This window comes from Epargyreus clarus, unplaced genomic scaffold (assembly GCF_041222505.1).
Source record: "Epargyreus clarus isolate Ecla_fem2 unplaced genomic scaffold, WU_Ecla_fem_2.2 ptg000034l, whole genome shotgun sequence".
NCBI lineage: Eukaryota > Metazoa > Arthropoda > Insecta > Lepidoptera > Hesperiidae > Epargyreus > Epargyreus clarus.
The window spans coordinates 5,704,854-5,731,518 of record NW_027332239.1 but is presented as its reverse complement, the minus strand read 5'-3'; the positions used below and the strand labels follow the sequence as shown (position 1 = coordinate 5,731,518).

The following is a 26,665-nucleotide window of genomic DNA, read 5'->3' as shown; positions in this document are numbered from 1 at the left end:
TTAAATCCATTCCAAAATAACACCTATGACGTCAAAACGCAAGTTTTGATGCGATCACAATGTTGGCCCGACACGCCAATGGTTTGGGTTTGATTCCTGGTCAGGAAGATAATAGGTAATAAGTAATTTAAGAATTCTAAACAAAATTTAAAGTATACTTCTGTAATACTAGCTATTTTATATTTTCTTTATGAAACTGATAGTAAAGAAGTTAATTTATTTAATTATTTTATTGTTTTGCAGTCTCATGTGAACATAGTGTGACTAAACATTAGCATAAAAACAGCAAAACAATTTGGTCATCTCGTCTAACAACTTCGATAACCATTTAAACAAATTTTTAGGGTTCCGTGCACAAAACGTGAATATGGTATCTTATGTGTAGGGCTCTGCTATCTATTCGTCTCATAGTGCTGAATCTCATGAACAGTTACTATTACGGCTACTATAACAACAAATGGGTTCGTACTTAAAATAAATAACAATGAAGGGGAAAATATCACTATTTTTTTAATCGGCACTGGTCAGGCACTGGAAATTTACGGAATTAATAAGTTAGAACCCTAAAAAGTCTGCATACAAGAAATATCGTTTGGTTGTCTATTGGTACGGAATCCATGATGTGCGCGTTTGACTCACACGTAAGTGGACTGTTTTATTTAAAACTAGCTGACCCGGAAAACTTTGTACCGCCTCAAAATCTATTTATCAAATATGTTTCATATAAAATATAGCCTATGTTACTCGTGTATAATATAGCTTTCGAATGGTGAAAGAATTTTTAAAATCAATCCAGTAGGTTTTGAGCCTATTCATTACAATCAAACAAACAAACAAACAAAGTTTTCCTCTTTATAATATTAGTATAGATTATTCAAAATATGAAATCTCATAACAGGGTGACATAAGGATACCTTAATTCGCAAATCAGCCAACTCCACTTTTTGTCCAAATATTTTTCTTATTTATTTTCATATCGTTCAACGCCATTTACTATCGAAATAAATAAAAACAACATTTTGACAAAAAGGGGAGTTGGCTGATTTGCGAATTAAGGTATCGATAAGTGAAATTCTTTTAGAGAAATGTACGTTATATATGTAAGTTATGTATATTGAGTCGTGATATTATAAATATATATCATTACAAATTTGTAAACGTATATCGTTTAATAAATATCATTTGCATAATAGACTAATATTTTTAGCTGTGTGAGTCATACGTTATTATGTTATTATGGTTTATTAGTATTATCCTTGTTTGTTAATGTACATAATGTACACTACATTTAATTTTTATACAGTACCTAATGGATTATAATTAACATGCCAACAATATGTTATATTAATCTGGTTTAATGAAGTGAACAATAAACATGCAGTCCCATACAAATTGGAACAGACGTACAAAAAATCTAAAACCCTTTTTTATTTCATTAACATAATGGTCTAAGATCCCGATATAAGACGTCCTTCACCGAGCTGGTTAGTGGAAGAAAAGTATTTTAAGACAAATTAAATATGTCGATAATTATATTGCAAATGGGTTGTCTAAAAAATTCAGTCCAAAATATTTTTTTTTTTACAATAAAAATAAATTATTTTGTTAAATCTGCTCTGTTAAACTGGTCTGTTTTATGGACAAATAATATACCAATCGAAAGTATGAAGCATATAGGATATACAAATGTTAGGTTGACTATTCTTTTCCCGTCCCAACCCTTGGGTAAGCGAGTATAGACGGAAGCGCTTAGAAAATGGCATTTATTTCCGATTTACATGCAGACAGTGCGATAATATTTATATGTAGATTAATGAAATACGTGCAGACGCGGCATACGGCAGACTACGTTATTTTTTGCTCAGACAAGGTTAACGTACGAAGACGGGATCGTCGTCATAACATTAGAAATAAAGTCTGAAGGCGTAAACTGTCGATTATTGTTAAATTAAGAAAAATATGTATTTCGAATTATGAAATAAGAACAAACAATCAATCAGTGAGAACAAACCACTACAATTGGGAATATACATTTAGTTATAAATGTTAATTTATTGTTATTTATAAGCTGTAGAACCCTTTGTGATTTAACTCAGGTGGCATCAACACTATTTCTGTCCAATAACAACAATATCAAACTCTTCTGTATTCTAGTTTAAAGCGTGAGGTAAGGAACAGACTTACACAAGGCATTCCAAATTAGAACTCATGGTTAGGTTAGGCTCTACCTTCTGTAGAACTTCAATAATATTTAGAGTAGAGTCCCTAATAAAATGTAACAAAAATACCACTGAGAAACTACTTAGTTGCATACTCTTTTGCCAAGTACTTAACTGTAGGTTCTTCTAAATGCTGACTACTCTCGTAACCTCACACAAGGATTCTACAATGCCACGTGCATATACGAAGAGCACACAAATGTCTAGAGCAGAGCAGACATATTCATAATTGAACCCGGGTTCAAACTTCAACCCTGCGCGGACAACCAAAGACCATTGTGCGAACGTCCAATGACTTCGTAATTTCAAAATGTTTTATGTACGTACTGACAGACAACAAAGACAGTTTCATAGAAGATTTAAAGGTTAGAAACCTAGGTAGTTCCGTAACGCCTATTTCTGCTTAATAACAGCAGCGTTAAGTATCGTTGTGCTTCAGTTTGAAGGGTGTGGTAAGGTATATATTTATCCGAGGCGTTTCAACTTACTTCTCAAAGGAATTGCTGCACATATTATAACCGACCTGAGGTAGAGGTAGGTAGAGTGGGATTCCCACTCTATCTAGAGAGTTTACAGTTGTCCATGACCATTTACGATCAGGTAAACTGGACGCTCGCTCTTCCTCTATTTTAGTTAGGTATTCATATTATTCTTATTTCTGTTTATTAGCACCATCTCAAAAAAAGAAGTATAGATGTTATAACGATTGGGCTGCATGCTCGTTAGCTGAAACTCAATTTAAAAGCACACTTTCGCAGAACAAAGACAACGTGTCAGGATAAATTAAGAACGGAACAGCATCGGGTTTCATACTCGATTATGCCATGCCTTTGGCATTTCCGAAACGCCACCAACGGCTAATTTTAAACTGCATTTATTAGTGCTAATAATGACTGTGTTTAGATAATTATGAATACCATCTGACAGTTAGTCACAATATGGCCTTCAGGTTTTCAATACAAATACCAGTTTTTTTTTCTTTTAAAGTAGGTAACGTGAATTTAGCCAGCGAGGTATACCGTGTTAAAACCTTTTAATCGAGACGCGACATGAACCCTGCCCATTTATTCAACCCATTTGAGTCCCTGTAGCGGCTTGAATAAATGGTGAATAATGAATATTTTACATAGCCGCATTACGTTCAAAATTCACCTAGTATAGGTACCGCAATTTTCAGTTTATACTTTCGGATTTGGCAATCCACGCCCTATATAATCCTGTATAATAATAGCGTACAAGTAAAAATGCTGTACCTACCTTATTAACAACAGCTGTAATAACACACAATACGACAAAAGATAAAATTATAAGGGTGACGGTTTTTGCCATTCGGTTAAAGAACCCTAATAAAAAAAGAAAATTTAGGGTTTGCCGCAGGTGGCTCTCGTTTTTATTTGCAAAATTAATACAGTACCGAGTAACTGTAACCATAACAACGGGGTTACGCGTTTCAAGGTATATTGATAATACGATTACACTTGATGCGTTTAAAGGGAATCTCCACTAAACCGCAAATATCAGTCCGGATAATGGCTACGTTTTTCAATGAACCGTTAAGTATTAATAGCATTAAACCGTTGAGCGTAAATACTACTAAGAGTATTAGTTCTTAACAGCACCCGTCGTGGTTCAACTTTAGAAACCACCATCTATTTCTATGTTATAACAACATTGTTAAGCGATGCTCTATAAGGGAGAGATACTTAGATAGATAGAGATGTGAGGCATAATAATTTAGTCCTAATATAAAAAAAAATACATTGAAATCACTACATCTCAACTCCACCGCAATGAATCAGCCTGGTGTAATATGATCCAGTCCTCCCCCGTTGTGGGAAAAGCTCCGAAAATGCATGAAAACATAAAGTGTTGCAGCCAATATATGCCATGGACATCTTTAGGCAAACCCAAATAGAATTAGACCTAATTTAAGCGGATCACACGCGTCGCTATCGCCTTAGACTAAGTTAAAACGCCGCATGTAAGCGCTTCACATTGACTCAAACTCAAATGGGTTCTATTAGCGCATACACGACTATAAGGCAGAAATAAGTGGTCATGCCTCATATACATTTAAAGGGTTTTCACACTTCTAGATCACCCGGTATCCATTCCGATCGCATACCGACGTGTTCATAGATACCTTAAATACGCACACATTTACACTTGTATCGCATATCATCGATATTATCGTATCGATACGATCCGAGTAGCGCGTTGTTATATCGGGAAAGTAGTTTTAATCGCTCCTATGTCGGGAGTGAATGAAGCATTGTCCATGGAATGAGATGAATAGTATGAATTTCAGTCTCCTATGCAAAACAATCCCCAGACCACTGCGTATAATCGAAAGTAAAAAGGTTATTTATAATTGGTGGGGTTTTTCTATTTACCCGCAGAGGGTTATTTTTTTGAGCTTATGTATGTGTGTCTCATTATTTGGAACGTCCTACGGCACAAACGGCTTAACCGATTTTAAGATATGAGATATAGGCTGTATTTTTAAGTAGTTGTTTTTTTATTTTCATAGAAATTAATTAGTTCAATATTATTTGCATAGACACCCTAAATTCCTCCAAAAGTAAAAAGATGATCGGTCGGCAGAGGCCCTAAACCTTTTTCATTCCAATAGAAGACAGCAGCGTTTATAATAAAGGCTTGATAATTATGATTTTATTGGCAGAGATCAACCGAAGTATGCAAGCTCTACCGCTCCAATGCACCCTGGGCGCCAAACGTGACGTAATACCTTACTCATATGATTATTTACGACACCTACAATCAATAAGGTTTGCAGTGCAGGCATGCCATTTTAGTCAGTCCAATAACCAAACATGGTACCAGCGGTCAATATGTAAACATTTCTTGAATTATTTATTTAAAGTAGTAGTAGAACAACAATTGATCAAGAAAGCTTAAACCATATTAGTTCAGCTTCAATGTTTGGAAAAGTACTACCTAGTTATTATATAACGTATATTACGAATTTTATTTGAAATTAGTTTATCCTTATTTGCTTAAAATTGGTTAAGTTACGTCATTGCTAGGCGACTAGAGAACACACCACCACGCTGCTCTAATGCGGATTGGCACAGGTATTGCTTAGTGACCTAATGTCTCGGAATTTGAAACTGCATAAGGCTCCCAACAAAGTTTGAACACTGGTATACTTTGATAACCGTAGCCGATGGCAATACATGCACATAAACATGCAATACATGCACATAAAATAAAAATAAAATGGTTTAAAATCACATTAACGTCTGTCGTCTGTCTGTCTGTCTGGACTTTGGTATGTAGTAATCAGTAACTATAAGTGCACGAAGAATGCATGCAAGGAGAATAAAGCGAATACTAGCTGAACTACATAATTGTAGCCTTAAACGATACTATACTTACTACTAAGATTTGTGTACAAAAAGTAGATAGAGTTACTAATATGACTTTAACATACACGGAAAATAATGATAGAGTCATAGTAGAGTCAACAAATCGATATTTATTACATCACTACGCGGCACAAATCGACGGTTGGCGCAATTGTTTCCTTGACAGACGATATATTGTTCCATTAAAACCACACAGACCGCAAACTCTACATATTATATGTATTTTACTCGTATTAACGAGACATCTTACGAGAGCTGATGGACAGTAGCGACTCAAGTTATGTTCGTATGTTCTTTGCAATACAAGAAAATATTACAACAATTAACTACTAAGAAAAAAATAACACTGTAGAGTGTAACCTACAAACCTCCTTCTATCCCTATATTGAAAACCTAATATTTTAGAGGAATAATAAAAAATGAGTTAGGATGTCATGTCAATGGTGGATATATGAAAATTAATGTTTTATCATTTTTAATTATTCTTATTGTTCGCTTACTTTCGTTTCTTAATTGTATATATATAAATCTATAACATAGTGTGTCGTGTAAATAGCTTCGGAGTATCATTTCTAACGATATCATAGAAATAACAAAGTTGGCATAAAAGCGTATTAAAGTTAGGAGTCGCTGACTCTAACAGTTAAGTCGAAGCCAATAGAACGTTTGAGATGTAGGAATATATGTAGCATGGCAATGAGCCGGCCAACTGGCGTGAGAGAATGGCAAATGATGGCAAATGAAACATAGGGCATATCGACTACCACTAGTTACTAAAGACCTGGAGAAACAGATGTCATTGGACGTTGAGAGCAAGAACTGATCGCCAATTATGTAATGTACACAACAAATAACATTTATAGTAACCATTCCCTGGATCATAGGTACAATAGACACACACTAAGATAAATAAACAATTATACACACTCTAAAACAATTTAAATTTATCATTTGAGTGCATGCCTCTACGCAACGAATGAGCTTTTAATATGTATCGAGTCACAGAAAAGTAATTAAAACTCATGAATGGGAACATACTAAAATTTAAAGAATGATTCAACCCAGAATGTGAATGACTTAAACCATAGTACACGCGGACTGCGTGCAAATTGGTAAACTTCACACACCTTTGAGAACTATGGAGAACTCTCACACACATCTTAAAGGAGAAGAACACACAACACAGTCACAATATTACAGTTTGCGGTGAATTGATAAATCATAACCAATATGCACAATTACATATACCAGACAATTTGGTAACAAACATTGGTATGCGCGCATACCTCAACGTAACTCAATAATTCGTTATAAGTGCACCAGACAAAAAATGTGCTAAAGTACGGCTCCCAGTCAAAACATAAATTAATCTCAGTCAAATGCTACTTTAATTATTGAGCGCAGCGGCATACAAAGCTTTGCAAATTACGAGTATGTCCTGAGAACTTGTTCCGAGCGCCGCGCCGCATAATTATTTTCACATCGGCTCGCCTAATTATATGCATGTATTGCATAGGACATTACCTGTAGTGTTGCATTCACGGTTTTGGACTATCAGCTCCAGTGGTGGACTTAAGAACGAATCTAAGGGGCTTAAGACAAAAATCTGAGATCATGCACTTTGGTTCACCCGTGACTTTTTAGAAGGAGACAATATTTCGGAAGATAGGAAAGCTTTTTTTCAGCAACTTTCGATTTATTTTGGATACTGCTTATAATTATATTTCTCCTTATAGAAATACTTTGTTTTATAATGTAAACTTACAGAAGTTTACATTATTAAGTTAATTAAAGTTACTAATCTTTTTATTTATAGAAATAACAGTATTTCTATAAATAAAAAGATTAGTAACTTTTAAGAAAGCGTCTAATCTTATTTTAATTTAAGTAATTTGTCGCTACAATAATTATTAAATTGAGCAAAAAGTGTTTTAAAGTGAAGATTTAGTATACATTAGGAAAACACCGATAAATACCGATGTCCTATCATTATATCGAAAATTTTAATGCGATAGGTACATTTCAGATACTTTTTTCGCTGACAAATTTCAAATATTTTAACTTTAATTGATATTTTAAATTATATATATATCGTTCTAACACTATTTAGGTTGAGAAGGATTTAGGTCTCAGTCCATCACGCTGGCTACAGTATTTTTAGCAACTTACAGTTCAAAATTATATAAACAACTCTCAGACATGTAGATTTCTTACGAAATTTTCTTCATCGTCAAAGCAAGCGATAATTTATTTTAAATGTTTCATGACTTAACGATTGAGAAATCAAAGGTGCATATGAGCCCGAAGTCTACATACAACTGCATTTAATACGGTAAATATTATAATATAATATGAATTTAACTAATTACGCTAATCTACTACCGCCCATGAACAGAAAAATGTGTATCAATGATAAAATTGTACAATTTTGTTAATGTTGTTTAGACTAATTAAAAAATAAATGAGCTAAGTGTGAGTCATAAAATATTTAACACTATATATCTATTTATAAATAGTTTATTAACAAACCTGATAACGTCGAAAAATGCAGGTTTCGTTAATGGGGAACCCCCTTTATTATTAACTTTAATTTTATTCTTTATTTGTAATAGCGACCCTATGGTCGCTAAGTGCTATACTCATATATATTTTCAAGTGTCTATCTATTACGATTCAAATATATGTAGAGCATTATAGAGTCCCGTTTTTATCCTTTGGGTCCGGGACTTTTAAAATAACTTATCTTGATATAGTAACTTACCGTAATATTATTATTTAATGGAATGCAAATTAATTATTTATAATTTTCTCTTGTCCGCTTAAAGTTCGTTAGGATTAATTAATTACCTAATAATAAATAATATACCTAATAATTTATATTTTTTACGAAATATTTGCTTACGCGAATTAGTTGTATGATTAAATTATTAATAATTACGCAAACTAAGTAAGAGTTACGTAATCTGATATTTATTCGTCTTTGTAAACATTTAAATTTATGTTTTTTTCAGTTTCAACATATTAATGTATAAATATAAGATAGTTAATTATTCTTTACTTAAAATAAAGTTTTAAATGCATATCGGTCAGTGTCACAAATCAGGTAAGATTTAATAGTATGTTTTCATTTCCAAACAATATAAATATGCAATGTAGAGTTCTGCTAAGCGCATTATTTTCGAACGGACAACACACGAGCCTGATATCTTTTAAATAGTTTAAAAATAGAAGCCGATACCTTGGCTATCGACGCCTGAGACACCCAAAATCAATTTTTAATTGGAACGGCTTATTTAGTCACCAATACCGGAACAAAGTCTCGCTTACTCTTATGAGAACAATGCAGCCACCTCCTTGATTCATCGGCTCATTGTTATTGCATCCAATGTCGATGATTTGTTTTCATTGAATGCATTTTACGTTGAGGTCACTGAACTCCGGAGCATGGACGCACTTACGCCCCCCGCCTATTCACCACCCCATGGAAATACCACGCTTTACAAGGAAAAGTAAATCACTAGGTAAAAACACTGAGACATACCCTCGCTTCCACAATCGGCACACACATTATTTCCAGGTTTCTTAAGCAACTCCTGTAACAATTTTTCGTTATGATCTACCATCGTGGAACTTTTGCATCAATAATGAAGACACACGCTACTAGCGTACGTCGCCACCCGAAAGTCGAACGCACGCCTCGGACGCGTTCTCTGCCACTGCGCGAGGGAGCGAGCGAGACTTCGACCGACGACGCGACGCGGCTATTCGGTTCAACAACGCCATTTCGTAGTTCTCCGTTTCGCTCCCTCATACTCGACATCCGTTAGCATGAATGAGATAGAAAGGGAGGTCTAGTTTCGGTACATGAATGAAATCAGTAGTAGTGGAAATACGAATACGTGTCTGTGCACAATGTTGTGGATGTCTCGTAAAACTTTTAGATGTGTGGGTATGGCGTAGTACGTGATACAACGTAATACAAGCGCCGCCGCCGTCTCGCGTAAATACTAGGTAGGCATATGTACACTGGGGTAGAGTAGACTGTATACATACGTATAAGCTGTACAGTCTACAATAATAACTCAATAATAAAGCGGACTCCGGTGATTATACTGTTAGATACCTCAATACGTTTAGTCGTTTTTGACGAGTTGATTTAAGTATTGTTTGTTAACATTTAATATTAGTAATGACGAATAAAAGAATACATGTCTTATAGGAGATTTTTTATACGTTTGCTTAAGGTGGTTGAACCCTTTATGCAGAGTTCAACTGCGGTAGCGCCTGTCTGCCACAGACACATATAAACCTCTCCTATAATAGGTTTTTGGTTAGACAACTACTGGAATACTATGTTTCAATGCGCGGAAACAATGTTAAATTGGGCCGTCCATTAGGTACTGATATAGTTAAAGCCACGATGCTTATTGTAATGTATTCAAATCAAATCAAATCTATTTTTTTTTTCCAAAATAGGTTCTTTACAAAGCACTTTTTGAATATCAATACAACTACCACCACATCACAAGGTATTTCGTTATGAAGAAGAAGTATTTACTATTAAGTATTTACCATTAAGAGGTGATATCACCACTACCACCAACATGTTTGCAAGGTGTGGTAAGGGAGAGACATTGATAGGTGTTGAAACTTAGTGGTCAGGAACATATGTTGCCGATTTTAGGCAGGACTGTAAGCCTATTGGGGCTTGCTTACCGATGTCCAAGAGCGGCACTTGCCACTTATCGTCACGTTGACTAAATGTTACTTCATTTGCTACTTTTATTACATCTCGACGCTATACTTCTACAAAATACGGAAGTAAGTTAAAACCGTTGATTAAATATAGTCTCAAAATGACATTATCATTGTTTATAAAGAAAAAAGAGACACTCAATTCTACTAAGAATAAACCGTTGTAAAGTCTAAATTTATCCCAACTAAATTTACTCTAATTAATAAATGAAATAAAATTGTGAGATTTGGAAATACTTCATTGAATACTTTTTACCGCTAATAACGTCCCTAACTGTAAAATCAACGGACTCATAAGAAAGCCTTTAAAAGTAGAACACGCTGCCGCCCATCTAACGATTTCAATCTATTAGTATCTCCACGCAAAATCCACAGGAAGAGGGACTGTTGTTTTTTTAGATCAGCACAACTAATAACAGGTAAATCTCACAACTAAAGCAAATTAAAATTTAATTAGTAGATAGGTATATCTAAATTAAAAGCTGTTCAGGGATCGAACCCGAGACCCCTTATACATGGGGTGTTTGGTGATCACTACGAGATGCGGGTCGTCAATAATATCCAATGACGAAAGGTCTGCTTATCATTAATAGTGATGTCTTGACAGTGATCTGCATAAATCTATATAAACAATGGTAGAGCCGAACAAATCGATTCGTAAGACTAGATTCTCTACTAATTCTTCTATGTATCAATAATGAAATGTAACTGATAATTAATAATCGTGTGAAATTAATCCTGCTATTATTCTATGTTCATGAACTTCTTCAAAAGATGCTTTGTAGAGATACCTGCGTCGCGACTTTCATAATCGTTCTAATAAGCTGCCTTCAGTTGTTCAAAGAGAGTTTTATGGGAATCTTTACAGAATAGCTGTCCGAGTTTTATTATAAAGGTATATTTCCATACGAAAGACAAAAATAAATACCTACCTAAAGCACGCATTCTTAGCAATGTGGTTTATCAGTTTTACGTAGAGAAAAAATATAATTTGAATTTGAATTTAGAACTGCAACTGGATTTAATATTTTATTTAAGTTAATATTTTACCTATCTCTAACAAAATAATGCAAAAATATTATGTACATAAGTGTGCTAATAAAAAGGCGCAGTGGCATAGTAATGAAACCACGAATGGTGTTATCTTTTTTTTCAAATATCTAAAAATATCTGTAAGTCGATAAGTTTATGTATTAGTGTTCAATAGTGTCCAAAAAAGCCCGGACAGACTGATAAAACCGAATTTCTATAAAACACCATTTTTGTTAGCGTATAAATGATCAATTTAACAGAATGAATGTTATTTTAAAAGCAGCGACCGACGCATACATTTTATTTATTTGTATAAGTAATGAGAAAACAATTTCGTAAAAGAATGGAAAAGACATTTAAATTACCTACTGCAGTATTCCTCTCCCTTGGAGACATATGGATTAGATGTCTCAGTTATTATTTTATAGACCTAGAAACTAACTGTAATAAAATAAAAACTAAATAAATCTCGCCGAATGTCGTTATAACTGTCCCCTTTGTACTTTAATGTTGTCCCTTGCCGTCCTTACCAAACCCGTATGGTATGACATTACAAATTTATTCCTAGGGGGCTGCAATACCGACCGAGCCGGTAGTTAATGAATTTTGCAGAGAGGATGTCTATTCTAATTTATTTGGTCCATCGAAAGCTAATATGTATGTACGTCATTAATAAAATGTATCCCATTTTTACAAATAAATAAATTTCATCGTCATGATATTCTGGAGGTTAGAGCTTTAAATCAAATTTTTTAAGTCAAATTTTTTAAGTAAAATCAAGTTAAAATAGCGTATAACGGAATAGCGTAATGGAAATTAATACTTTTCATTTGATACAACGGCGACAGCAAATAACAGTTTAGTGTAGGTCCACAAACCCCTCTTTGAATAATGCCGTAGTATAGGCGGCCACGCCGGAGCACACTTGAGAACTACGACATTACACAAACCTTAAAGTTAAATATAAGTTTTTTTTTTTAATATAGCATTAGAAAATGGCACTTACCTGGTGGTAAGTGGATAATGATGATCATAGACCTCTCTAATCCTCCCGATAGAAAATAAGATTCCTTTGGGTATATGACAGTCTACCACCACATTAATTAGATTTATTACTCGATTAATTATAAGTAGAACGAAAATAATATTTACCTGGACCGTGAAAGCTATATAATTATATTTTTTATAACCAGACAGCTCCGGAGGGTGTTGTTGGAATTTTAGATTTTTGTACATTTTTTGTATTTCAGCTTTTTTCATCACTGGCAGTGCAAATGTTTTACTATTTTTAGAATGTAATAAGTAGGTACTTATATTTTACTAATGAAAGCTTACGTTATTGATAATAAAAACAATAAATCTAGAAATATGTATCAACAATAAATGAAACAAAATATTTTTACTTATTTCTCGGTTTCCCGCCAAAAAACATTTCTTTTTAATAATATGCATAATAATATTAAGTCAAAGAAATAAAGATTAAAGATATTAAGAAATTCTGATTTATTAATATCATTTCATTTTAATTATGTGTGTATAATAATATTATGTATTATTTAATTACTTTACTTTCTTTTATTATGTTTTATTTAAAGTAATATTATGGTTTTATATTGTCATTGCATCTAGTTATTAAAAAAATAATTTGTCTACGGACATCATTGTGCCATTCATGAACTCACGAACTTTTTTTTTTTTTTTTTTTTTTTTTTTTTTTTTTTTTTTTTTTTTCTTTACCCCCCGCTAAACAGCGGGGTTGGTATAATTTTAATGTTGTCTCATTATATTATAATATTATTAATAATATTATATTATTATGAAAGAATATTAAAATCCGGGGGGTATTTACCCCCTTGAGAATTTGCCCGGGCAAAGAGGGTACCCTCGAGACCCGAATAATCCCTACCCACCCCCATATTGCAAACGCAGACGCGGCATATGAGAGACCGGTGGGTATGAAGTCCCATCTTGCTTGAACTTTTTTGAATTAAATGTCATCTATTTCATTCGGGAAATTATAAATGAACTTCAATCACAGCGCTATGAATATTATAACTAATAAACCACTATCATCAAAGATCACAAAATTTTGTTTATAATAAATTGGTTAACTTTTTTTTATTTCTTCCATGAATAGCTGTTTTAAATGTCACTCTATGGTAAAAATCCATTTATACTCTATATAGCTTTATTTTCTCTGCGCACACTGTCAAACAACGCTTGTCGCTTTGACGTTCTACTGTCATTGGCATGGCGGCGCATGAATATTAGATTTACATTAAATTAAAATGAAGAAAATACGTTTTATTATAATAAGTATCGTGTAATTATAAATCGTAGAGATCGTATTTAGTTTATTATTTGTTATAGTTAATTAAAACACATCATCAAGATGGGACGACGTTCAATTAATACCACCAAGAGTGGTAAATACATGAACCCTACAGATCAAGCTAGTAAGTACTATTTTTATGGGATATTCCTTAAAATAAAAGCAGTGTCAGCCTTATGGCATGGATTATGGTCTACCACGCCGAGGTTCTCGGGTTCGAAACCTACACACCGCTTTTTTCGATGATATGTTTTAATTAGAAATTAATTATCACATGCGTTAATGGAAGAATAATATTCTGGAAAAACTTACATCCTTGATAGTACTCTAAAATTCTCAAAGTCACTCAAAATAATACATTTTGGCCTTTTATCTATTAGTTACTAATTAGACTGAAATCTCCCTAAGTTAAGTTAAGGTACTAGACAAAAATTAACCAAAAATATCCTCAGTTTTTTAAAATTTGAAAACTCAACTAAAAAGAAAGCTGAGGATAGTTTTCTAAAATTTGTATTTATGTGGTTTGTCGACAAAAATTGGCTCTTAAATGAGATGTGTTAAATTAATTTTGTCATAATATTATATTTGCTTATATAGGAAAGGAAGCAAGAAAAAAGGAATTGAAAAAGAATAAAAGGCAGAGGCAAATGGTTAGAGCAGCTGTATTGAAAATGAAAGATCCAACACAAATATTAGAAGAATTGCAGAAAATTGATGAAATGGGTAAATTATTTGTTTTCTAACACTCTTTAGATTTCAAAGTTATAAATTTTATGAGAAATTGTTAAATGTATTTTATTTTAACACAACATTGCAATAAATAAGCTTAATTTGAAGGTGGTAGAACCCTTTGTGGTTCGATTCCAACGGCACCACCGCCACACCTATTTCTACCTAATAACAGCAGTGTAAGTCGCTGCTGTGTTCCGATATGAAGGGTGTGGTAAGGGAGACAGACATTTCCGAGGCGTTCCAGCTTAGTCCTCAGGGGTAGCGGCGCATCTGTGGCCGACCTCAGGTAGGAATATCGAATCCTATCTGGGGTTGATTACAGATGTCCATGGGCGGCAGTAGCCACGTACCATCAGGTGAACTGCATGCTCGTCTGTGACACCTATATTATAAAAAAAAGAAAAGAAATTAATTTTTAGAATCAGTCCATTACCAACAAGATAATCTTTCACATGTTATATTAACATGTACAAGAATTTCATTTTCTACTTTGTGAAAGTTTAATCAATAAATGTTCGTTTTACAGAGTTTAATGTCTTGCAACCATCTCCACTTAATGAGAAAGTACTAAAAGAGAAGAGAAAAAAATTGAGAGAAACCTTTGATAGGGTTCTCAAAATGTATGTAAGTATGAGCCCTATCAATTAACAATATCTTTGTTATGATGGATCTTCGTTATGAAGATCTCCTACTAGGCTTGGTGATCATACCTAGAGTTGTAATGCTTCAATGGTCATAGTTGAGACCTTATATAGATACAAGATATTGAGAAAACTTTAATAGCATGATTCACATAAGATTAAGCTTAACTTAAACTTGGGCTTGTCTTAAATTTTAGCAGTTAATACCTTTTATACCAAATCTGTCTTTGTTAAAAACTTAATTTAGTAATCCTTGCACCTACAAAAAAATTAAAATCTATTAATCATCAAAATTTCTAATTTTTGCAATTTTTCAGGATAAAGATGACCCTGAAAAGTGGGTGGACTTAAAGCGTCAAGAAATGGAGTATGAGAAAAGGAGAGCTCATCTCATATCATACTATGAGTCTGTGAAGCATGCACAGTCGGTCCAAATTGATGAGATCCCACTGCCAACATTGCAGGTAATTTCACTACATAATTCTTATAAATTAGATTACTACAAATAAGTGTTATTACTTATTAGGAATTCCTTGTTAAATATTTGTTGAAGTATACTTCTTCTCCATAACGAAACACCTTGTAAAGTGGTGGTAGTTGTATTGATATTCAAAAACTGCTCTGTAAAGAACCTATTTTTTGAATAAAAAAGATTGATTTGATTTGATTTGATTTACACAATACCAGTAGATAAATAATTAGACACCAAAAAAATATTTTAGTTTTTGTATGACAAGATCCAACAACCTTGCAGGAAACGTTTTAATCATGAACTTATAGTAGTATATAATATGATATTACATTTTCGATCGAAAAAAACGTATATTTTTATCCCCATTTACACTAACTACTTGACTTTGAAGCATGTATACAAAAACTCCTTGAAGAGTGAATAAATTATTATGAATGTAGCTTCTAGCATTTAAATATGACCATAAGTATGATTGCAGGTTCCAGATAACCAGATTTATGGAAATGTTCCCTCACAAATACCGTTACCAATGGACCAGTCAATGCCTGCAGCGCCAGTCAGACCCATTCTAAAGAAAGATTCAGTGTATAAAGTAAGTAAACATTTTATAAAATATATTGTAAGCCTTTTTTATCTCTGGTTACATAACTAATCTAACCTTAATTTTTAAAAAAAGATGCTACATCTTTTTCGTCTCTCTTTTTATTTATATCCAAAGAGGCTACTCAGTTAGAGCCGGTCCACACGGCGCGTTGCGTCAGCGTTGCGTCGTCGCAACGCAAAGGTTTTACGCATAGCCGGCCACACGGGCGCTGCGCCAACGCAGCGTTACTACGACGGAGTCGTAACGCTCCGTAAGTGAGTACTCCCCCGCCCGCTTCGTCTCGTGCGCTGCAGCTCAGTCGCGTATGCGCTGCGTCGACGCAGCGCACCGTGTGTACACTATGATTATTAGTATGTAAAACGACGCAGCCACAGCGCTACGTCGACGCAACGCTGACGCAACGCGCCGTGTGGACCGGCTCTTACTCATCTACTGCAGTATTTGGTGTTTTTGGTCACTTACTTGGTACTCCCTTTGTAGGGAAGATATATGTCCAATTACATTACTATTAAAATCACATTTAAAGATTGTTTATGGATATTACTGCTTTTACAGTTCTATTATGAGGCATTCTAACGCAGACAACATCTATTGTTCATCAACATGAAAACAAAAAAAAATATTTCTATATGTATTATAACAAATCAATAACATCTAATAATGTAACAAGTCTTTTAGCACAGCACAGAGGCCATATTTATTATTTAGCCAGTATTTAATACAATACTATCTATCCATATATCACCCATGTATAGTTAATATAATTTTGTTTCTAAGGAAAAACCTAAAGGAGTGGAGCCTCCCGGCGTGCCGCCCGGGCCGCCAGTCAACTACGAGTTACTACTTCATGAAGTTCCTAAAATGGATGGTGCTCATAAGGAGAAGAAGAGTCTTCGCTTTTCAGACTTGCCTGACGAAGGACCACCGGGTGAAGTGGTATGTATACTTTTTTTTAACCAGAACTATTTCTTTTCCATTCGGTTCATGACACAAAAAATAGGGCCAAATTTCTGGTCTGATATAGAGCTTTGCTAAGTATTATACCTTATTTTCAAAGACTCACCCCTCTTCTAAATGAATATACAATACCCTACAATAATTTCAAAAGACCTTTGCTTAGCATTGTATCTTAATTTCAAGTTCAGTTTGGTTCGACTCAGGCGGCACCACCGCCGCACCTATTTTGCGCCTAGTAAGATTGTTAAGCGCTTCTGTGTTCTGGTTCGAATAGTGACGTAAGACAGACATACTTTTTCGAGGCATTCTAATTTAGTCCTCAGGAGTAGTGGCGCATCGAATCTAATCTTATCTGGGGTTGATTACAGATGTCCATGAGTGGTAGTCATTTACCAACAGACTACATGCTTATCTGCCACTCCTATATTATAAACTAGCTGACTCGGCAAACTTTGTACCGCCTCAAATATATTTCATATAAAATATAGCCTATGTTACTCGTGGATAATATAGCTTTCGAATGGTGAAAGAATTTTTAAAATCGATCCAATGGTTTTTGAGCCTATTAATTACAATCAAACAAACAAACAAAGTTTTCCTCTTTATAATATTAGTATAGATAAAATGGCCAAGCTCTTATCCAGTGTGATATTCCAGATGCACCTCCAACCGCCGCCGCCGCACCCGATGCCCGCGGAGCACGAGCTGGACGGTGATGCGATGGACGAGGACCACCACGAGCGACCCCCCGTGCTAGACGTGGTATTATACCCTATAAGTATTATATTATTACGCGGTGTAAGAGTCAGATGAACGTATCTACATTTTGTCAATTTTACAGGAGAGCAAAAATAGTGTGAAAATTCGCCACTTCAAACTTTACCAGATCATTAATAGAGATAATATACAGTAGTTGAAATAAAAATATTGGATATAGCGTTACGTCGTTTTGCCATTTCATAAAAGACTACATTGTGGACCGTTTTGTGAAAAGGAAACCATTTTTTTATTTTTTGTACATACATTCATCTGACTCTTACACCAGGATTATATCTTATATTATTAGAGATGAACTCACCTGATTTTAAGTGAGATGCAGCCTTGGATGTAGCATAGTTCCTTTTTGTTGACGAGGGGAACTTTCAAAAGGCACCCGGTGCTGTGGGAGCGACATGGGGTTATGTGGTATTCTTACCGCACTAAGACCTCCCGGTGACCGTCCTTGGCGCTGCGTTGAGGACTCCAGCTTCTCCCAAGGGCTCCGCCCTGATAAGCGTACAGTTTGCCACAAGGTTTGGTGTATACGATGGTCACACATACCCCCGTTCTTCCCGGGGTTGCTGGCCGGGTGGTTCGAACTATATCTATCATTATAATTAGAGATGCGCAGAATAGTGGTTTCACCGAATAACCGAATACCGCATAATTTTCGGTTTAACCTTTACCGAACCGAATATTCGACCGAATTAATCAATTTGTTATGTGTGTTCATTAACACTTTAAAATGTTGATTTGAGTTTTAAAAAATAGTGATTTAAGGTTTACATAAAATGTTGACTATACGAACTATAGATTAAGTAATAAATGTGTTGACTTGAGGTTTCAAAATAAATGTTGATTTGAAGTTTAATTCCTTTATTTTATTAGCTTTATTCGACACATTCTTCATAGGATATGAGTTTAGACTTATAATATAATATAAATGTTACATAAGAAGTTTTGTGTTTTAGTCCTGTACCATGTCGTGTAGGTACAAGAAAATAGAAATACTAGAACCGAACATATTCGGCATCAAAACCGAATAATACGGCCGACTACAAATAGCAAGAAAAACAAAAAAAAAATGCCGAATTCGCCGAATACCGAACGAATATTCAGCGCATCTCTACTAATTATAATGAAATCGTAAACTTGTATATTTTGTTCTATACCTAGCACGCACCAACCCACGCGCCCAAGCCAACCTCGCTGCAGCAGCGGATGCTCGCCTTGTCCGGACAGAATATTGATGACTTCATGAAAGAAATGGAGGAGGTACATAGGAAGAGGGAGAGGGACAGAGCGGCAGATCTGAACGCGCGGTAAGTGTCACTTGACAACACAAGGTGTGCTTGTGTGCGTGTGTGCTTAAGTATGTGTGAAGTTATACTTTGACGAAGTGGATAAATGATAAGAATAAAGGTAATTAGGAGTTGCCATGTTGGAGGAGGTACATAGGAAGAGGGAGATGGACAGAGCGGCAGATCTGAACGCGCGGTAAGTTTCACATGACAAGATGTGCTTGTGTGCGTGTATGCTTAAGTATGTATGAAGTTATACTTTGGCGAAGTGCATAATGGTGGGAATAAGGGTACTTAGGAGAGGGTTTTTGGATTACTGAATTATATAGTTTAAGTGTAATAATGGAGTTAATGAAGATAGTGTGGCCAACATCATTTTTTTTAATGCCAAAAAAATATTGTATTACGACAAATTTATGTGATTAGAAGAAAACTTTTTTATTATAAACATCTTAATAGTTCTTAGCTTTTGAGAGTATTATACTGGTTGCCACTACAATGCACAGGCAAAATCTCTGCAAGCAGTTCTTTAGTTATGTTAATTATAATAATAGTATCCGTTAATTACATGATTATGTACATTATATAGAAATTATTAGCTGGATATTTTAAAAAACACAATTGCAAATGATTATTATCATTTCTAGCCTTCCAATGGATGCTAAAAGGTATGTCTGAGTAAAAATATATGTATATGTATGGTGTATGTATTAATTGTATTCCTCATTTAGTACCTAGTGAATTCTAAAAACCTTGTGAATAGGTGAGACATTTTTCTGATATAAATGGAAATAGTGCATGTGCAAAAAACTGCATCCTTAATATACTTAGATTAGATTTTATTTTGCATCTGTGTTTATAAAATGTCATCTAATTGTGTCTATGTTTATGAAAATATGTAATATATATTTTTTATTACTTTTATTTTTTTATTTGAGGTGCATACTTATAAAGATTATTTTTTCTTTATCCTGCTTCTGTTTTTCTGACTGTCCTAAAGTTGCGTGTATATATTGTGTGTGTGTATATATATTCTGTATTTCCTACTAGGTTTCGTAAGCAAATAAAGTCCCTGTAGTTTAGAGACAAGAATATAGTTATGGTATATTTTTTACAATATACGTGCATTTATAGCTTTAATCGTAACAATTACTATTATAATAAAAATATAGTTTTTAAATATTTCATCGTGGTATGGAAACGTATTGGGCGAGTTCGTCTTGCACTTTGCTGATTTATGTGTCCATAGTTCACATTTGGCAGTTACAACACAGGTATAGTCCGCGATAAACTGCTAGTTCGTTCTGAAGTTGTTGCGAGCAGGTGTATTCATACAATTTGCTATGGCGACGCCATTCATTTCTATATTCAGAGCGGACTAGCAGTCTTACGACGACCCGCGTGGCGGAGCGGTAGCCATACCGGTCTGACGCGCGAAGAGTCGCGGGTTCGATCCCCGGCCAGATAGATATCTAAATGATGAATTTAGATTTCTGTTTCTGGGTCTGGGTGTTTGTGTATTTGTCTATGTGTATGTCCATGGTACCCACGACACAGGGAATACTAGTGTGAGGCTGTGAGTCTAGAAAGCGTTTAGCTTAGTTTAATAATAGATATTTTTGATGTGAAACATCTATATCCGCACGTAAAACCGATTTCTGGCGTGGCGACGCATGCCGTGGCTATACGATGCCACGCTATACGATGGTATATATATACAGTCTATATGCAGTAGTGTGTACGGTGTGGCGACGCGTCGCCATGCGCAATCGACTTTGTATTTAATGAAAATAAATGTTTATTCAATAAATAGTCATCGTTATCTGGAAAAAAATCGTAATATTTTATTTTATCATTATGACATATTTAGTTCCTATCACAATATGTTCTTTTCTGCATATTACTTTTACAAAATAATGTCGATGTTTCACATCTGCCAGGCGTCCCGTGACGGCTCACATTTTTTTAATAATTAATAATAGATATGTTTTTAGTTACTTTAATGAACATGTTTCGTATATAGCCTGTCTTTTTATTTCAATGTGCCCCCATGAGTTTTTAGTTACTTTAATGAACATGTTTCGTATATAGCCTGTCTTTTTATTTGAATGTGCCTCCATGAGTTTTTAGTTACTTTAATGTTTCGTATATAGCCTGTCTTTTTATTTTAATGCACCTCCATGAGTTTTTTAGTTACTTAATGAATGTGTTTCGTATATAGCCTGTCTTTTTATTTCAAAATGCCTGCATGAGTTTTTAGTTACTTTAATGAATATGTTTCGTATATATTCCACACCTATTTCTACCTAATAACAGCAATGTTAGGCGCTGCTGTGTTCCGGTTTGAAGGGTGTGGTAAGGGAGACAGACTTTTCCGAGGCGTTCCAGCTTAGTCCTCAGGGGTAGCGGCGCATCTGTGGCCGACCTCAGGTAGGAATATCTAATCCTGTCTGAGTTTGATTACAGATGTCCATGGGCGGCAGGAGCCACTTACCATCAGGTGGACTGCATGCTCGTCTGCTACTCCTATAGCATAAAAAAAAAAATATAGCCTGTCTCTTTATTTCAATGTGCCTCCGTGACTTTTTTAGTAACATTAATGAATATGTTTCGTGTGTAGCCTGTCAGCGTTGAAGCGCGCGGGCGGCGGGCGGGACAGCGACTCGGACAGCGAGGGCGAGGGCGCGGCGCCGCACCACGCGGACTTCGGCCTCGAGCCGCCCGGCGCCGAGCTGCGCCAGATGCCGCCGCCGCTGCTGCCGCCCGGTACGTACTGATCGTGGTTAGGTTGGTTTCGGTTTGATGATGGTTTTTTTTCGCTCCCTCGGGCATAAGGGATTTCTCCGCGAAAAAAAAAGTTTGATGATGGGTCATGATGATCACCTTTCAGATTATGCAAGTCTTACAGTATCGTACTTATAATATACCATGTTAATCGAAGTGTACTTACAGGAATGCGTCCACCGATACTACGTGCTCCACTCGGAGTCCTCACAGGCGTGCCTCCGGGGTTACCCCCCGGCGTACCCCATGGGGCTCCCCCTGGCCCCCCACCAGGCGCTCCCCCAGGGCCACCGCCAGGCATGCCCCCTGGACCTCCACCTGGGGCACCTCCCGGCCCACCACCGGGACCACCTCCAGGTCTACCCACCAGGGGGGTGTTAAGACCCCCTGGACCACCCCCTGGAGCCCCGCCAAGGCTGCTCCGGCCATTGGTGCCTCCCCCGCCGCCACATGTCTCTGTGTTGACGGCTGCGCCACAACTCATATCAAAGAAGGATGGCACACAAGGTTAGCTGATAAGTTTTATTTGGTCTAAAATGTTTAAATAAACTGAACACACACATTATTAAAACAAGTACAGAATATGAGAAACTTATCAATATAGTCTCCACATTTATTTTATAAACAATTATGTTTATAAATGAAATTTAATTCACTGTCGTTTTATCAAAATTTTGAGTGTTAACTGCGAATACTTTTTTGTTAATTTATCTAATTCTATGATTTAACACAATTATTTATATTAACTAACTCAAGAATTAACTTAAGAGTTTCAAGAATTATTACAATAATAAATACTGTGTCTATAAAATAAGAATGACTTAAACATTACTAGTATACCTAATCATAATATTAATTAGACGCATAACCTGATTTAAATTTCGTAAAATTCCCAGGTGCTACGATAACAGCGAAGCCTCAAATAAGGAATCTGTCTGCCGACGTAACGAGGTTCGTGCCGTCCGCGTTGCGTGTGAAGCGTGAGGACAAGAAGTCGAAACCCGAGAACAGAGCCACTATACACCGGCCCGCAGATCTACCGAAACAGGCGCCTAGCAAAGATGATGCTTACATGCAGTTTATGAAGGAGATGGAAGGACTTTTATAACTGTGTATCTAGATTATGCGGTTAAGGATTAAATGACTTATCTAAGAGTAAACGGTTATTTTATTTATGTTACTGATGTATTTTTTTATATAGCAACGAAATAAACGCAGTTTAGTTAATTGATAGTTAATTGACAGCAAAATTGGTTTTCATGTGGTCAGTACTGGATTTTGAAAGTACTGAAGATCATTTAATCTTCCATCTTTCTTTTCGGGATTAAAAGTTAAAAATTAGGTTAATCCTCAACTCATTACTGTTAAAGGAGTATTTGGCCATAGTTGTTGTTGTAGACTTCAAACACCGACGAAATCATTTTTAAAGTTCCATACCGTCCGTCCGTTCCGTAAAGGGTGAAAACGGAACCCTGTTACTAAACCTCCGTCTGTCACAAGGCTCTGTCTCTCGAGCATTTATAACGGTGGCCGTTATAACAACAACTATTAAAAATCAGTAATCTTGAAAATAAATGGGAGTCCCCATACAAGAAACCGCCATTTTTCTGCATTTTTAACCGACATCTTCGCTTATTCTATTAAAAGTATTAAACTATTAAAAGTTCAATTTTTTACAATGCATCTACTTCTATGGCTGCTATTATAATAAAAATAATGAAAATTTGGTGGTACGGAACCCTTCCTATGCGAGTTTGACTCGCGCTTGGACAAATTATTTATATTATAACAAACTTTAGTTACGCCTGAAATAACTTAAAAGCAATATTAAATCGTACAAGTAATACGTACGAGAGAGGAAATGATATTTTCAATGCGAGGACGCTAAACATGGTTCAGGGAAAATATTTTTGCGAAGGAATAACACACTCTGATGAAAATATAGATTACATATTACGAATTCTGCAGTCGTTGTGTAATCTCTGTACCAGAATAGGAGTGCAGTACTTACACTCCTGGCTGTCGCAAGTAGCAACTAAAAGGGGCTTCCGGGGTTCCAAAAGTGGGGCTCAATTCACCCAGCCGTCGAAGCCCGAAAGATATGGCACAGTAAAAGTATATAGATACTTGCACTGTGGATATGGGAAGCTTATGGCCGATTGGGGCACCTCACTCAGAAGATTTCGGTTATGATTGTTTGGAAATCCGCAGTTCACCTCGTAGCGCTAAGGATGGCCATCGAAAAGAGTTTATTTGGAAAGAATCCCACATGACCACCGCAACACTACTCAGCTAAGTTCATGTTTAAATTCTGTGATAAATGAAGTAAAATATGAAAACAGCAATTTATTGTTGCTTTCCCGTAAGACTAAATTAAAGAAATACATTTAAATTCCTCTACTACTACGCCTATTAAATTTTATTCGGATTAAACTGATTTATTGTGATTTGTGACCAATATGACAGAACTTTTTCGCAAGGTTAGGAAGTTGCCTACTACGATTATTTTGTACTTTTAAATCCAAGTTCCTGCTTAAAAAGTGAAAAACAAACAGACACTTAACTGGAAAAGTACAATGACGTAACCTTATTTATTTTTATCAAAAAACAGGTTACCTACTGCAGGTTATTGCATGCATACCTACTCGTATTACGCACTTACTTATTTTATTAATTAAATCACTTTTTTATTTATTGTAATTGTTTTGGAACCTTCGGATAATTTACGTAATTATCATCAATTAAATATACCTAAGTATTCATTAATTATATATGTAAGTAATCAATAAGTATTGATCATTTTGCGCAGGTCACTCCATTTAAAGACCCGTTATATTATGGATAATTAAGTTCAAAATATTTTTATACGCTTGACCTTTGCTTTTACTTGAAAGTTCTAGAAGATTAATCCATGCCAATAAAAATATAAATACGAAAGGATAAAAATTAAACTGAAAAAACATTTATGTCTCTTTGAAGTAGGTAATTGTCCATAGATATTTTCGACGCAAAAATATGCAAGATTAATATTATTATGGTTATGTGTAAGTAACGTTAAAAATTGCCTCAAAGTTTTTAATGACAAAAGGTTTTTACATCTACGCATCATGCAAATAAGCTTATGATCTCATAAAATGGCACTACATTTTGGTATATTTTTTGTATTCGAAGATATGTAGGTACCTATTGTGGTAGAACCAGGTGGTAGAACCAGGTGATAGAACCGTTTGTGGATCAACTCCGGCGGCACCACCGCCACACCTATTTCTGCCTAATAACAGCAGTGTTAGGCGCTGCTGTGTTCCGTTTTAAAGGGTAAGGGAGACATACTTTTCCGAGGCGTTCCAACTTAGTCCTCGTAGACGTAGGTAGGAATATCTCATTCTATCTGGGGTTGGTTACAGATGTCCATGGGCGGCAGTAGCCACTTACCATCAGGTGGACTGCATGCTCGTCTGTAGCAGATATTAATTAAAAAAAATATATTTCTGTTTTTCTTTTTGTTTATATTTTGATTCTGTAATTTCCCAAGGTAAACTCGTGACTTGTGATTAATGCATTTTGCAGTTGCAGCCTTGTGGTTTGCGTACAAAAAGTAGAGATTTTTAATACCCCTTATCTTAAAAAAAATTCAACAGATTTTTACATGACCCCTTTTTATTCTTACGTGACGCTACAAAATTTTCTATATTTTAGGGTTCCGTAAGTCAAAGCGAAAAACATAAACTAAATTTATAAGAACACTCTTGTGTATGTCCATCTACCCGTTGTAAAACAGTAAATCATAAATATTAGGGTAGCTTTTAACATCACATTAGGTCATTAAAAATATTCAGAATATTGTAGTGCGGTATGAGTGCGATGTATAAAATTCTCATGTCTTAGACCTATATGGGTGTTTTTATATTTTTAACATAAAATCTTAACAGACTTTACATGAAGTGAAAGTGTTGAACAAAGAGTTCTGAAAAACAATATTGCTCTACTCTGATCAAGGGATAGGGTTCGCGCTGTATTTACAGTTCAAAAATAGCACTCTTTTCATGCCATATCATGAAAGAATCAGTTGGCACCTAACAGACTTGCGTCATAAAATGGAATGGGAAAACCATAAAACATTTACCACTTAAAAACTAATTAGTACAAATTTTTGTAGTTTGTTTTTTGTACTTATAACTGCGATCTTTCCGCGTAAAGGCTTTTATCTTTTGCAATATCATGCAAACAAGCTTACGATCAACACAGAGATAGATATTTATGGCGTAGCGAAAAAATAAGTCCACAGATTAACAACAAAGTGACAGTTATTCTGATGTGACAAGCGGACCCGTTTTTTATTTGCATCACACCAGCACAAAAATGTTAATTGATAAACGGATTGTTATTATAGTTTCCGGTTGATTTATAACTGAGGTACGATTGATCGGTTACAAGTAGAACCCTTGTTTTACATAGATGCATGCTTGTTTGTTACTTCCATTTTATAAAAAAATGACTCGTACATTTGGTTAGGTACTTATGGGTAAGTAATTGGCTACTTACGTTTGTAAAAACGTTAAGACCATTTTTTATCCAGTTCAATTAATAAATAACAGGCCGAACAGTTTTTTCGCCACAATTGACGTTTGTGAATAAAAAATAACATACTTAATCGATTTTTAATACATGTTTCCAGTTCTTCAAGGGAT

General features: G+C 35.1%; 2 protein-coding genes across 4 annotated transcripts in view; one reads left to right on the top strand and one right to left on the bottom strand.

The window, feature by feature from the left end:
* LOC140756223 (arf-GAP with dual PH domain-containing protein 1) overlaps positions 1-9,325 on the bottom strand; it is a 40,271-nt gene extending 30,946 nt beyond the window's left edge. For both annotated transcript variants that reach the window (XM_073091683.1, XM_073091684.1), the window contains exon 1: positions 9,150-9,325. In XM_073091683.1, coding sequence (XP_072947784.1) covers positions 9,150-9,231 — 82 coding nt within the window. In that variant the 5' untranslated portion in view covers positions 9,232-9,325. The remainder of the gene's footprint in view (positions 1-9,149) is intronic.
* Positions 9,326-13,614: 4,289 nt separating this feature from the next.
* Positions 13,615-23,137, top strand: LOC140755968 (uncharacterized). Of its 2 annotated transcripts, XM_073091331.1 has the most exons (12): positions 13,615-13,851; positions 14,325-14,450; positions 14,986-15,083; positions 15,418-15,564; positions 16,051-16,164; positions 16,954-17,112; positions 17,791-17,895; positions 19,069-19,214; positions 19,841-19,861; positions 21,814-21,959; positions 22,146-22,484; positions 22,874-23,137. In XM_073091331.1, the coding sequence occupies exons 1-12, from the start codon at positions 13,788-13,790 to the stop codon at positions 23,083-23,085; spliced, it is 1,677 nt and encodes a 558-aa protein (XP_072947432.1). In that variant the 5' UTR covers positions 13,615-13,787; the 3' UTR covers positions 23,086-23,137. The 2 variants fall into 2 exon arrangements, with proteins under 2 accessions (XP_072947432.1, XP_072947433.1); XM_073091332.1 differs by lacking the exon at positions 19,841-19,861.
* The last annotated feature ends 3,528 nt before the right edge of the window (positions 23,138-26,665 follow it).